The sequence below is a fragment of the Pristis pectinata genome, chromosome 9, assembly GCF_009764475.1.
Source record: "Pristis pectinata isolate sPriPec2 chromosome 9, sPriPec2.1.pri, whole genome shotgun sequence".
Classification (NCBI taxonomy): domain Eukaryota; kingdom Metazoa; phylum Chordata; class Chondrichthyes; order Rhinopristiformes; family Pristidae; genus Pristis; species Pristis pectinata.
In genome coordinates this window covers 43611450-43625291 of record NC_067413.1, presented here as the reverse complement: position 1 = coordinate 43625291, position 13842 = coordinate 43611450, and the positions used below count along the sequence as shown (strand labels likewise).

General features: G+C 40.7%; 1 protein-coding gene across 5 annotated transcripts in view; it reads left to right on the top strand.

The window, feature by feature from the left end:
- Positions 1–12991, top strand: part of grhl2b (grainyhead-like transcription factor 2b) — a 106953-nt gene extending 93962 nt beyond the window's left edge. For all 5 annotated transcript variants that reach the window (XM_052023592.1, XM_052023591.1, XM_052023595.1 and 2 more), the window contains 5 exons: positions 1317–1354; positions 4479–4567; positions 6764–6849; positions 8451–8515; positions 11768–12991. In XM_052023592.1, the coding sequence (XP_051879552.1) occupies positions 1317–1354; positions 4479–4567; positions 6764–6849; positions 8451–8515; positions 11768–11882 (393 nt within the window). In that variant the 3' untranslated portion in view covers positions 11883–12991. The remainder of the gene's footprint in view (positions 1–1316; positions 1355–4478; positions 4568–6763; positions 6850–8450; positions 8516–11767) is intronic.
- Positions 12992–13842: the final 851 nt, after the last annotated feature.

The following is a 13842-nucleotide window of genomic DNA, read 5'->3' as shown; positions in this document are numbered from 1 at the left end:
CATGGTAATAATAAATACAACAATAAAACAGTGATGAGCACAGAATAGCAGAATGGTACAAAGATGGTAGTGCGATCTGAAGTAGTGCAAAAAGAATTGCTAAATTGACAATAACAGAATAACTGAGAAAGGTAGAGTTAAGAGTACGAGAACGTGGCAGCACCACCATGAAGGGGATGTGAAAGAGGTGAATGGCTCAGAAACCTGATAGCAGTGGGGAAGGAGGCCATTCAACCCATTGAGTCCATACCAGCTTCTCATTCAGCACATACTGGCTCCTAGCCCATCAATCCTATTCCACCTCTGATTTCCTTGTAGCCCTGCAGCTTACTCTCTCTCACATGCCCATCAACACACTTTTAATTCTTTTGCCACTTGCCTACAGTAGTTGCCAATTAACCTAACAGCATGCCTTTGAGGTGTGGGAGGAAACCATTGCATCTAGGGGAAACCCAAACACCAACAGGTAAAACATGCAACCTCCACACAGGTGACACCTGAGGTTGGGATTGAACTTGTTGCTGGAGCTATGACGCAACAGCACTGCCCACTGCGCCACTCTGCCAGGGTATCAAAGCTTGGGTTAATTCTTCCGAAAATTGGTCACCATAATACACTTACAGGGATTATGTTAGCCTACAACAATACCATTTCTTTTTAAAAGCATACCATCTCGACATAAATTTTAAAACCATAACATCTGCATCTAATTCCAGTCTCTCCCCAATTCCTTCATTGTGAGAACGTTGCAGGTATTCTGATGGGACCCCACCATCATCTTCAGGACCTGCTTCTCTGTTGCCTCCACTAGGACTTTACTCCTAGCACTATTAGCTTCTCCAGGGACCCGGTGGAGGAGAGTGAGCCACCAAACTTTCCCTATAATATTAGTTTCTGTTGATAAAATATTGTTTATAGTTTGGGTTGAAAAATGCAAAGTTTGACTGCCCTCGGTTTAATGGAAACTGTAACCCATTTAAAGCAAACACATAAAGGGGCTTATGGATTCAGATGTTGAGAAATTAACTGCTCCTGGTAAGGGGACAAGTTGCAAACGTGATCCCCTCAAATTGATCATAATTGCAGACAAAGGTGGAATTAGAAATTATCAATGCTGAGGTTTCAAAATGGCAATGCATTTTTTGGGACTTCCAGTACCTTTCACCATCAGAGGTCAATGGTAACTATATTGATAATGTATCTCCCTGATTTGAAATGTTAAAGTACCAATGTATATATTTTGGACTACAATGTACAAATTTTCCACATAATCGATTGTGGTCCATTTCTGACAACCTGCCCTTTTGGTTTTATAGATGTACAGCGTCAGCACAGACGACATGGAGAGGGAAGGGTAAGAATTCTGTTTCTCTTTCTTCATTTTTTTTCTGGGAGTTGGTGCTGATCAGCAGAATATTTTAGGGTTCTTGGCCAGATTATCGCAACAGGGCTGAGTGTTGCTTCTTTAAATGAAAGCCCATCCTTATGGTCAATGCCATTCTAGTATTTAACATTTACACACTCATTGAATAGGGTTCCAGGCTTAAGCAGTATCTCTTCGAATAATATTTATAGTGCCATTGGTAGCCTTGCCAATGGCCGATCAAGACATCTATCTAAAGAGGCCATAGAGTGAGGAAGGGCTTCCAGGATTTGACAAATTAGAACCATCAGCATTTCTATTCTGGGCTTTCGAACTGCATTGTAACAGATGATACAGAAACTTTGAAATAATACAGCAATTTTCTTAGCACAAAATCTCAATTTTAACCACCCTCCTCCTCCCAACTCCACCCCAGTTCAATTCAATTGCAAGCATTTGGGTTAAATCAACCCTATGATTAGATTTAGTGTTGAAGAAGACCGATTTAAAAGCTGTTTCAATTGTTGTGGCCTTTCATACGGATATGATTGCACTGGAGAGGTGCAGAGGGGATTCACCAGGCTGTTGCCTTAGATGGAGCGTTTCAGCTATGAATGGGATTGGCTGGCTTTGTTATCCTTGGAATAAAGAAGGCTGAGGGGGTATCTGATTGAACTATACAACATTATGAGAGCCATAAATGGGGTATACAGTGAGAAACTTTTCCCCGTAGCAGAGATGTCTATAACCCAAAGGCAGTGGTTTAAGATAAGAGGTAGGAAATTTAGAGTGGATTTGAGAAAGAATTATTTCACCCAGAGAGTTGCTGAAAATTGGAATGCACTGCCTGAGTGGGTGGTGGAGATGGGTACAATACTTAAATAATATTTAAATGAGCACTTAAAATTCCAGGGCTTAAAAAGGCTACAGGCCAAGTGCTGTTTGATGGGATTAATATTGATAGGTACTTGATGTCCAGCATGGACATAGTGAGCTGAAGAGTCTGTTTCCGTGCTCTGCCCAGCCTTGGCAGAATAAACTAGTGGGGCAGCACGTTGTTTATCCTATTTTAACTTGTGATTAACTATACAGTCACCTCTACGCACTTGCCATGAATATCCTAACTCCCTATAGGACACAAACCCATGAGTTCCAGCACACTTTTGGGTCCTCCACAGGTTTAATCATTCTTCGAGTGTGATTCTAGGGAGCAAATGCTGTTTCTTTCCCAGTATGGGGAGGGCAAGCATCAGCACAGAGCTCGGACCTCACTCCATTTGATGCTCACGTTCATTTTCCAGATAAAAGATGGGACAATGATCATTTAAAGCTTACCAAACTTGACATCTTTACAACTAAAATCAATTAATGCTACCAATCTTATGGCCTTCTGAGGTCTGTAGATGAGCCATGATGGGTATCCTTCTATTTCAGATACACAGTTAATCAGATCAAAGGATGCCTTAAAAACTGGTCATTTTTCAGTCATTCTATGCTCAAGAGTTTATAGGGAATTATGTCAGATTCTGTCAATCGACTTGCTGGCTTTCAGTGTAGCCATAAAACTTGCCCAGTCTAGGCAACAAAGAAAAACAGCAGTCTTTCAGTTTGCTGTGAAAGAAATGGAAAAAGTTTTTCTTCATGAAAAACGCTATGATGCTAGAGGAACTCAGCAGGCCAGGCAGCATCCATGGAGAAAAGCAGGCGGTCAATGTTTTGGGTCAGGACCCTTCTTCAGGACTGAAGATAGGAAAAGGGGAAGCCCAATATATGGGAGGGAAAAGCAGAGCAGTGATAGGTAGATAAAAGAGGGGAGGCGGGATGGGCACAAGGTGGTGATAGGTAGATGCAGGTATGAGATAGTGATAGGCAGGTGTGGGGGATGAGGGGGAGAGCAGACCCACCAGGGATGGGTCAAAGGTAAGGAGGAAAAAAGGGGGGAGGTAGAAAAAAGAGTGAGAGGCTAGGAAAGGGAAGAAGAGAAGAGGCATGGTGGTTGTGGGTGTTACTTGAAGTGGAAGAATTCCACGTTCGTGCTGTTAGGCTGCAAGGTTCCAAGACGGAAAATGAGGTGCTGTTCCTCCAGTTTGCACTTGGAATTCTCCTGGCAGTGGAGGAGGCAGAGGACGGACATATCAGTGATAGTGTGGGAGGGGGAGTTGAAGTGACTGGCAACGGGGAGATGCAGATCACGGTTGCGGACAGAGCGGTTTCGCAGAAGTCTGATGTGGAGGCTTTGGAGAGGGTGCAGAAACAGTTCACCAGGATGTTACCTGGATTGGAGTGTATTAGCTATAAGGAGAGTTGGACAAACTTGGATTGTTTACTCTGGAGCATTGAGGGGCAACCTAATAGAAGTATATAAAATTATGAGAGGCGTAGGGTAGATAGTCAGAGACCTTTTCCCAGGGTGGAAATGTCAAGTACTAGAAGGCATAAGCTTAAGGTGAGAAGGGGAAAGTGTAAAGGAGATGGGTGAGAAGTTTTTTTTACACAAAGTGCTAGTTGCCTGGAACACACTGCCAGGGGAGGTAGTATCAGAATCAGGTTTTTTATCACTGACATATGTTGTGAAATTTGTTGTTTTGTGGCAGCACTACAATGCAAAACATAAAGACATAAAAATTACTATAAGTTACAAAAATAAATAAATAGTGCAAAAGAGGAATAATGAGGTAGTGTTCATGGACCATTCAGAAATCTGATGGAGGGGAAGAAACTGATCCTGAAATGTTGAGTAGAAGCAGGTATGAAGCAATGTTTAGGAGGCATTTAGACAAACACATGAACAGGCAGGGAATATTGGAATACAGACCATGTGCAGGCAGATGGGATTAATTTAGATTGGCATCGTGATCAGCACAGACATAGAGGGCTGAAGGCTGTTCCTACTGTTCTACGTCCTATTGAACGATCAGTGTATGAAACTAACGTCTAGCTGTAGTTATGGAGACAAAATTACTAGGTTCATTTAAGAACTAGTTTGCCAACTTCATCCATAATTATTTATGAAAAGGCAAAGCATTCTGTGCAAGAAACATTGATCTGTAATAGTCCAAATGGAAAAAGTGTCCCCTTTTTGGCTTGAGATTCTAACCAAGTTTGTTCTCCACAGTGTCCTTGTAAAAAGGATGCTCCGGTCTCTGGAAGATGAATATCCCCCAACAGCCACCAAACAGATTAAAGAAGAAGTGCATAAAAAAGGTAATCTCCTACTGTATCTTACTTTGAGATTAAACTAGTGCTGTGTGGAACTTGTGTTAGAGGCTCCTACTGAAATTGGCAGAGAAGTCACTAAGAGAAATACACTCTTGTGGCCCTTGAACTGTATTTGGAAGTAAGTTGCCAAAATGCAAAAAAAAGTTGCTGTGGGGGTGATGTGCATCTATGGAATTCAAACCAGTGTATACTGAATTTTATTAATGACTAGAGACATTTAAACTTATTTTTTAAATTTTTTGTGGGGTTCTTCCCATCACCCACTGCAACCTTTGAACACCAGTAACCATAAGCACATAGCTGAAACCACCGGCAGGTGAGAGGCTTGGTTCAATTTTCAATGGGGTCTTTGATAGTTTGAACTTGCTGGTAACTTCTGCCATACTAAATACAGATTCCAGTTGAGTTTTTTGGCTGATTAATGATTTTTCCAGTGAGCTTCATTCCAGGATGATCTGTGTTTGATATGATTGTACTCAAAATTGTCAAAACAAGATTAAATGATGCCTTTACACTAGAATCAAGAGTATTTTATAGAAGAGAGTAACAGATGTGGTTATAAAATGAGTAATTTCAAGCACTTATTTTACAATGCATTTACAATGTAATTTGTTTTAGTAAATGGATCAATCTTTTATACATACTTTTACAAAGCATTATGGAAAGTAGAGGGAATAATTTGCACCTGTTTATTTCATATTTTGAAAACTCGTGCTTCAGAGGAAAGGAGAAATAACTATTAAGGAGGATTGGTGAAAATGAAGGAGAGATTAAAGGGTGAGGGAAAAATCAGTTACAATAGTGAGCCACAGGGTTAGTCAAGTACATAGTTGGAGTTGGAATTTACTTCAAAGTTTGGAAAGGAAAAATCTACCCTTCATCAGTGAGTTGACTTAGTCTGTACTATCATTTAATTGCCTCCCCTTAATGAAGCCATCCAGAAGTTCATTATTGTGAGGAGATGGTCAGGATTTTCATAGAAATGTAATAAATGAAGTTTGTGCCTGTTGGGTAAGTGTGCCAGTCAGTGTGAAGCATTATTCTGATTTTTGGCATTGAGCTCCAGTGTTGCTATGTGAAAGATGTGGGTTGGTGCTGGTAAATAAATTTTGCCAGTTTGGTTAAAGGTACTCTTGGTGCCAATTGCTACTGTTGTATGGCACATCTTCAAACCCCTACCTCACATACCATGCTCAAAAGACCATTGGGAGGGTAGCAGCTAACTACTGATGCAAGATCCTTTTAGAATTATACTCTATTACTTTTTTTTAAAATTGTTGATACTAAAAGTCAAGATGCTTAAGCGTGAATCAACAATACAACTTGGGTCCCAATGTGCCAATGAAAATACATTAACTTAACTTATAGTGAACCTCATCAAACTAAAAGAACACGGTCTTCTTTAGAAAACAATTTAAAAACCTTGAATAGGAAGATCATTATCATTTGGAAGTTTGATTATATCTGTCTGGAAGCCTGTGTTCAAAATTCAGAAGTGTGGATGAGACGAAGGCACAATTAATACTGTAGCAATAACCTTAAATGTAGTTTATTTCCTCCTTGTGGTCAGAGTCTTGCAGACCTTCTATATTTGTTTGTAAATCTCGATCTTGCACAATCACTCAAACACCATTACTTTTAAATCTTGATTATGGCTTGCTGCTTCTGAAAGTTAAGACTTGGATAATGTAACTAAACCCATATTAAATTTTGTCTTGCAATATCATGCTTTGTTCCCACTAGTTGTTTGGTGGGTACTGACTAAATTAAGATGAAGCTGTTATTAAAATGTTCTTTTACAAAATTGTGAGCTTTCTCCAGAGCTTCATTTGCCAGCAGAATAGATTGGTAGTTATAGCATCTGTGCCATGCTGTTCAAGCCAGTACTTTTCACCAGCATTAAGTGATAAAGTTTACACTTGGAAAAACTGCGCCGCCGTTGCATGTGGCCTCCCCGCCGCCAGGGTAGGTTGGTGCTCGGTTGACTGGAACTGTTGACAGGTACCCTACATAGCAGGCCTCCACTGTGGGACCATGGTTTCATAACATTACCTCTGTTATTAATCAAAACAATGATGGAATCAAAACCCAACAGCAGTTGTGTGAGGAGTTTTTTTGTTACTGTGACATTGTGGTAAATCTATAAATATATTTTCAATGTTGGAATGTTTGTTTTTCTAGTCCTGCTTTATGTACGAAAAGAGTCTGATGAAGTGTTTGACGCGTTGATGCTGAAGTCGCCAACAGTCAAAGGGCTGATGGATGCAGTAAGTGTGATGATACTTTATTGTAATATTCAAGTCTGAGACGTGCTCAAGTTTTAACCATAGGGTACCAAACCAAGCAACAAGTAGTCATATTCAGGCTTGAGTTGCATCGTCAACTGCTTCTGCACCAGGACAATCAAAATGAAAGAACCTAAGTATGTGACTCCCTCCAGTAGTGGGAGGGATTAAAATCAGGCCATCGACTTTACTGGTCTGAGCCCACTCCATGTCCATCTGATCTATTTGCTCTCTAAAGGCTTTCATGTTGGGCAATGCTTTAGCTACGGCAGGCTGAGAACAATGCCAAATTAATCCCACATAAAATGACGAGAAATAGACACAGGAGCACTTTAAGACATGCTCTGCCATTCAATAATATCATGGCTGATCTTGTACTTGCACCCACTTTCCTGCCACATCCATGTATTCTCCAATTCCATTACTAACCAATAATCTATTAATTTCAATTGTGAATATACTGGATAACTGACCACCCGCAGCCATCCGAGGCAGAGAGTTCAAAGATTTATAACCCACTGAGATGGAGAAATTTCTAAAAGGCCAATTCCTTACCTAAGGTCATACCCCTCATTCTGTCTCTCCCAGCTGGGGGAAGACTTGCTCTACATCTATCTAGTCAATCCCTCTCTGCATCTTGCACTGTTCCATTAGCTTACCCCCTCATTCCTCTGAATTAGAGAGTGGAGTGTACTCTTAACAAGTCAATGGAAGTCCCATATTGACTGGAACTTAGCAGCAGAGGCAAGGCTGGAGTCACCAGCTGGTTAAGGTTTTCTTTCTAAATACCTTGTCACATCTACTGTGCCAGGAGGGAGTGCTCCCTCTAGATCCCCCCCAAAGGAGTCCTTGGCCATCTCAGCATATGCCTCACAACGATGATGGAACTTCCCCACAGCCGCCGAGCGCCTGTGCACAGCCCCCACAGCTGGAGTTGCTTCAGCCTGGTTCTCCCACAGTCCGCCGGTGCTCGTTTCCACAGATCATCGGCCACACTCTCCCAGAGCTATATTCCCCCTCACGCCAGCTAGTGACCCTGCCTGGATGCCAGGCAGGAGTTCAGGAGCTTTTATCTGAGTGAGGCTGTGCTGCCAAAATCAACATTTGGCAGCAATACCTGCTTTGGGGTTCATGCTGTTCTTTCTTGCCTCTCTTATTTCCCCTCCAAACCCCCACCGATACTTTAAAACTGACTCCAGTGTGTGTATAAACCTCTAGTCAGAAGGCTGTAATCTACATGTCCAGCCACCTTTTCCTGAGTTGACAAAGGGTCAGAGGAAGTGTGTGGAGATGGAGGATGTTTACATATTAAACACTGTGCAATGGAATGGCTGCACATAAGTTTCCATTTTAATTACAGTCAGTCGTTGAGAATTCCTTGGCATTTTTCAGTCTCGACTCTGAGCTAGATCCACAGTGAAACAAAAATGAAAATATAATTCTGTTTGGGGAAACATCATTGTGAGGGAATTTCTTTTTTTCTTTTGAAAGTGTTATCCTGGAGTCCTTTAACTTAGGAATTCAAAGAACTGATGGATTAGGACTGCTAATTCTACCTTTTATTTTCCCCTTTTCACTGACAGTTATCTGACAAGTATGGATTTCCAGCAGAAAAAATTGGAAAAATTTACAAGAAAAGCAAAAAGGGGTAAGGAACAGCTACTGGAGAAACAAAGGACTGCAGATACTGGAATCTAGATGAAAAACACTGTGATGCTGGAGGAACTCAGCAGGCCAGGCAGCATCCGTGGAGAAAAGCAGGCGGTCAGCGTTTCAGGTCAGGACCCTTCATCAGTCCTGAAGAAGGGTCCTGACCCAAAACGTTGACCGCCTGCTTTTCTCCACGGATGCTGCCTGGCCTGCTGAGTTCCTCCAGCATCATGGAGTTTTTCACCAAGGAACAGCTGCTGGCTGGCAAAGTGGAGGAATCTTACTGGTCACTGATGATGAATGCAACACTTTAGAAGCAGGCATTCTCTTAACTCATCACTTTTCTGGTCCAGAATAAGTTACTGGTTTGAGTAACTGGTATTTTTCAACTGGAAACCGGGATGAAGATTTCCTGTGTGAGTTTTCTGTCTGGGTTAAAGCAATGTTGGGAAATAACGGTTTACTGTGACAGAAAAATGCAAAAATTGGTGCCTACATCTCCAACCCTCTCGTCCTGACCAACATATTTGAATGTATTGTCACTCCCTAATTCATACCAATCTTTACCAGAACTCCTGTTGTGAATTCTTCCACCCCTACAATGGTATTGAATCAGCCTTAATCAAAGTCTTTGACATAGTTGGTCAGAAAATCCCCTGCCAATGTTTCTCCACCAGAGGATGCTATTCCAGGGTTTCTTTTCCAGGGGATAAAAATAGCATTCCCTAATTCCATTGTGATCCATCGAGTCACAGCCAGCTGACTGCGTGCTTCACTTTCTACCCGCGCCCTTATTTCTGGTATCCCCCAAGGATCTATCCTGAGCCATTTCCTGTTTACACTGGGAAGACCCAGCTCCTCCTAACCCCCAGAACCCTTTACCTTCTATTGTCTCTAAATTGGCAGACTGCTTTGTCAACGTAAAAAGGGACAATGCTGCCATCTCTCAGCTCCAAAATCCTGGGTTCAATCCTGACTTTGGGTGCTGCCTGTGTGGAGTTTGTACCTTCTCTCTGTGACTGCTTGAGTTTCCTGAGGGCTCTGGCTTCCTCCCATATCCCAAAGAAGTGCTGATTATTAGATTAATTGGCTATTATGAATTATTTTTTGTATTAGTGACTATTGGGAGCATTGGACATGTGTGTGTAAGGGAATAGGTTACAGGGAAATAAATTGGAGAATGGGATTGACAGGATTCCTGTGGAAGTTAGTATAGATTTGATGGGATGAATGGCCTACTATGTTGTAAGGAAATGTGAGAAATTTAAATATGTGGATAATGCTTGAGCAGAAGCTATCATCAACTGAACACTGGGAAGATTGTAGGCATTATTTTCAGTTCCCATCACACACCCTGTTCCCTGGTTTAAGTCTATTCTCCTCCCATGCATCTATCTGAAACTGAACTGTGTTCCTCACATATGTTTCCCCCCCCCCCCTCCACCCCCCCCAAAGATGAGCTTCTAGCCATGCATTCCACCTCAGTAATATCACCCAACTCTGCTGCTGAAACGCTCACTCATGCCTGTTAGATCCATTGTTCCAATGCATTCCTGGCTGCCCTACTCATTTTACTAGGAAGTGGGCAGCAGTTTTGTTGACCCCCTCTCATTCATCCATTACTTTGGTGCTTATGGGTCAATGTTGGTTCCTCATTAAAAAAGAAAGCTAAAAAACATACTCATCCTTGTTTATGAATCCTTCAGTGTACTATCCCTTAGCCCAATAACCCATCAGGATAGATGTTTGTCTTCCAATTTTGGCTTCTTAATTAACCCCAGATTTAATGGTTTCATCATTAGCAGGCATGCCTTCAGCCACCAAGGCCACAAGTTCTAGCTTTACTCCCTGAACTACTCCTTCACTAATCTTTAGATCCTCCTGTTTAAAAAAAAAATCAAGAGGGACATAGATAGGGTCTTTTGAACAGAATGACAAATTGTCATTCTGTTCACAGTCATTTTACCCAGGGTAAGGAAATCAAAAACTAGAGGGCATACCTTAAAGCAAGAGGGGAAAGATTTAAAAGGGACCTGAGGGGCGACTTCTTCACACAGAGGATGGTTGGGTATGTGGAATGAGCTGCCAGAGGAAGTGGTTGAGGCAGGTACAGTAAAAACTTTTAAAAGGCAGTTGGACAGGTACGTGGATAGGAAAGGTTTAGAGGGATGTGGAGCAAATGGGACTAGCTTAGATGGGTATCTTGGTCGGCATGGACGGATTTGCCAAAGGGCCTGTTTTCATGCTGTATGACTCTCTAACTCCTTTTAAGGTTTTGATTGTTTGCTGTAATATTTGCTTATGTGGCTTGGTGTCAAATTTTTTGATAGCGTTCCTTTTAAATGCCTTGAAACATTTTGCTGTGATGGTACCTGAGGAAAAGTGGTTTCTTATACACTGAATCACCTTCAATAGAAATAAAAACACAAAAGGCGATACTAGATTATTTTTTTCAAACCCACCACAACTTATTTTTTAATTGCATTTGGCAATTCTCGGAATAAGGGTTGCTAAGTTAATAGTCATTAGGGTGGTAGTGATTTAATAGTGATTTTTTTTTAAGAAATCATGGCTTTCATAAATAGCAATGTTAAAGGATGATAGGGCCATTCAAAGAGGTTATTGTTAGATTTCGGTTTTTAATTTAAATGGTCCAATGGAACATTTTTATCTTAACCTCTTAATTTGAAATTGTCATTCTGTTCAAATCTCTCTGTGGTCTTGCTCTTTTCTCTGTAACCTCCACCAGTCCTATAACAGATCATTGCATTCCTCCAATTCTGTCTTCATGTGCATCCCTGATTTCTTCCAGCCTACAATCAGCAGCTCACCATGTGGTGCATTGACAAATAACTTACTCTTAAAATCACACAAGAAAAAGAGTAGGTCAGGAAAGTGAAGACAGCTCCCACCACCAATTTAATAGGAGGGAGTTGAAGGGTTGGTCAGACTTGATCTGGGGAAGGAGGAGGGGTGAGCTGAGGCAATGTACTGGGCTGAAACTGGCCCTGAGAATCTTGTGTTCATTTTAATTTACTATTAATTTACTATCATGTTAATTACATACATTAACTGTGATTAATTGATAACGCTACTAGAAACATTGCATAGGAATTTAGGTAATATATCAGTGTGGCAAAAAATTTGTGTTCTGTTGAAAATGTTCTGATCTACAGGAGTAGATTGGCAAGTCTACTGCAGCAGAAATAGTCTTTAAACAAGAATTAACCTTCCTCCTTTGCTAAACTAGAATTTTGGTGAATATGGATGATAACATCATTGAACACTACTCCAATGAAGATACTTTCATTCTCAATATTGAAAGTCTGGGTGAGAGCTTGAAGATCACACTGACTGAAATTTAACAAGAACTTGGGAGAGCCTTCCAACTAAATGTACTTCAGAGTTGGATCACAGTTTGATCATACTGCTGTCACCAGCCTGACTGCTGAATAACTGTTAATGACCAATGGAAAGGAGTTCGCTCCTGTCAAGTGAACAAACTGTGTACATGTTACAGAAATCAATGAAGCTGAACTGGCATGTCTCTATACTTCATAAGTTTCAAATATTGACAGCTTTAGATACTACTATATTGATTGTTTCAATGACTTCAGAATGAGCACCATGATGGTGTTACTTAGAGGACACTATTTTAGCTATAGACAATTAAGTTGGTACAGGCATTGGATACAATCATGCCTGGTATCCTCTTATTTTCAACTCCATGGTATTTGCAGTCAGATTTGTGTTGTGATCATCTGTTCCAATCACATACCTGTTTTCCATAGTAGATGCATTCATTGATACCTCAGAAGACAAGCTTGTGAATGAGAAAGTAAATGTCACTCCAATTGTTCCTTCATTTGGAAAGCGACTTGTTTTATTACCTTTTTAAAGTAATCATGAGAGCTTGTACATCATCTGATTGCTTGTTAGTCAAATACATATGCAATTAAGATTGATAGACCTAATGCTCCAGCAGGTCATACAGAACCATCTGTGTGTCTGCCTTGGTTCTTGTCTATGTAGCAAGGGAACCAATAATATCACTTTTAGTAGAATTTGACACTAACTGAAATAGAGAATAGCGTATATAATTGTAAAAATAATGTCTATAATGTGCAATATTAAATTTTACATAAGGCATGTTTACTGCCATTATGCTTTCTTTGGGTTGAGGGTTTTCGTGGTAGTTGTGTATTTTTATTTTTTAATATAAAACCTGTTTCCTTTTGTCTATATATTAAGTTTGAAAGGCATCATGAGATTTTACAAAATGACTGTATAAACTGCAATCCAGGGTATTTAAAGGACTTGGGAAACTTGAACGTTTTTACAAATTGAGCAAAACTGTATACAAGGTAATATTTTTGGAAATGGGAGTTGGGATCTTTTCAGACTTTAAAAAGACAGTTGTATTTTATTTTTTGTACAATTTTTAAAGAGCAAAATAAACATCAGTGTACATGGACTTCTGTTATACTTTTTAGGGATGTGATACCAGGCCTGACCCGCCATCCTGTTGCACAGTCATGTTGGAATTCAAACATTTCCACGCGCTCTTTTCATTCCTACTTCTTATCTTCCCTCATCTTCCCCCCCCCCCCCCACCCCCCCGAAAGAAACACAATATTCCCTTCATTCTTTATTTTAACCCATTCCTCTTCCCATTATCTCATTCCTCTCTTTGCCTCTCCCCTACCCTTTCCCTCTCTCTCCTCCCTACTCCAAGGGTTTTGTCTTCCATGTTGAATCGTTTTGTTTGCTGTTTCTTCCACATATAGCTTATGCTTTTTGTTTCCTTGCTCTCCAGCTGCTTTACCGAAGCTCTCTAAATATTGCCTCTCACTACAAATTTTTAATCGCATGTTCATTTTTAACATGAGCTATCATAAAGCACCAATGTTCCCAAATGGTTTGGATGTTTTACTGAACCCCTTGATTACTTCTGTGAATCAGATTCTTAAGATTGGCATCATCTCCATGATATAAATCTGCTATCGGACTCAACTGAACCTTTTTTTTGGTGCCACCTGTACAATAACCAGTTATATAAGAGTGTTGCCTGTAAAAACAATTGAGTCAACTGTTTGCATTTGACAAGGTTCCCCCATGGTAGGCTCACCCAGAAGATTAAGATGCATGGGGTGGCGGTGGAGGCAAATACGATAGCGATGATTAAGAGGCTCTTTAGGCACATGAATGTGTAGAGAATGGAGGGATATGGACATTGTGCAGGCAGATGGGATTAGTTAGGCATTTAATTACTAGTTTAATTAGTTCAGCACAACATTATGGGCTGAAGGGCCTGTTCCTGTGCTG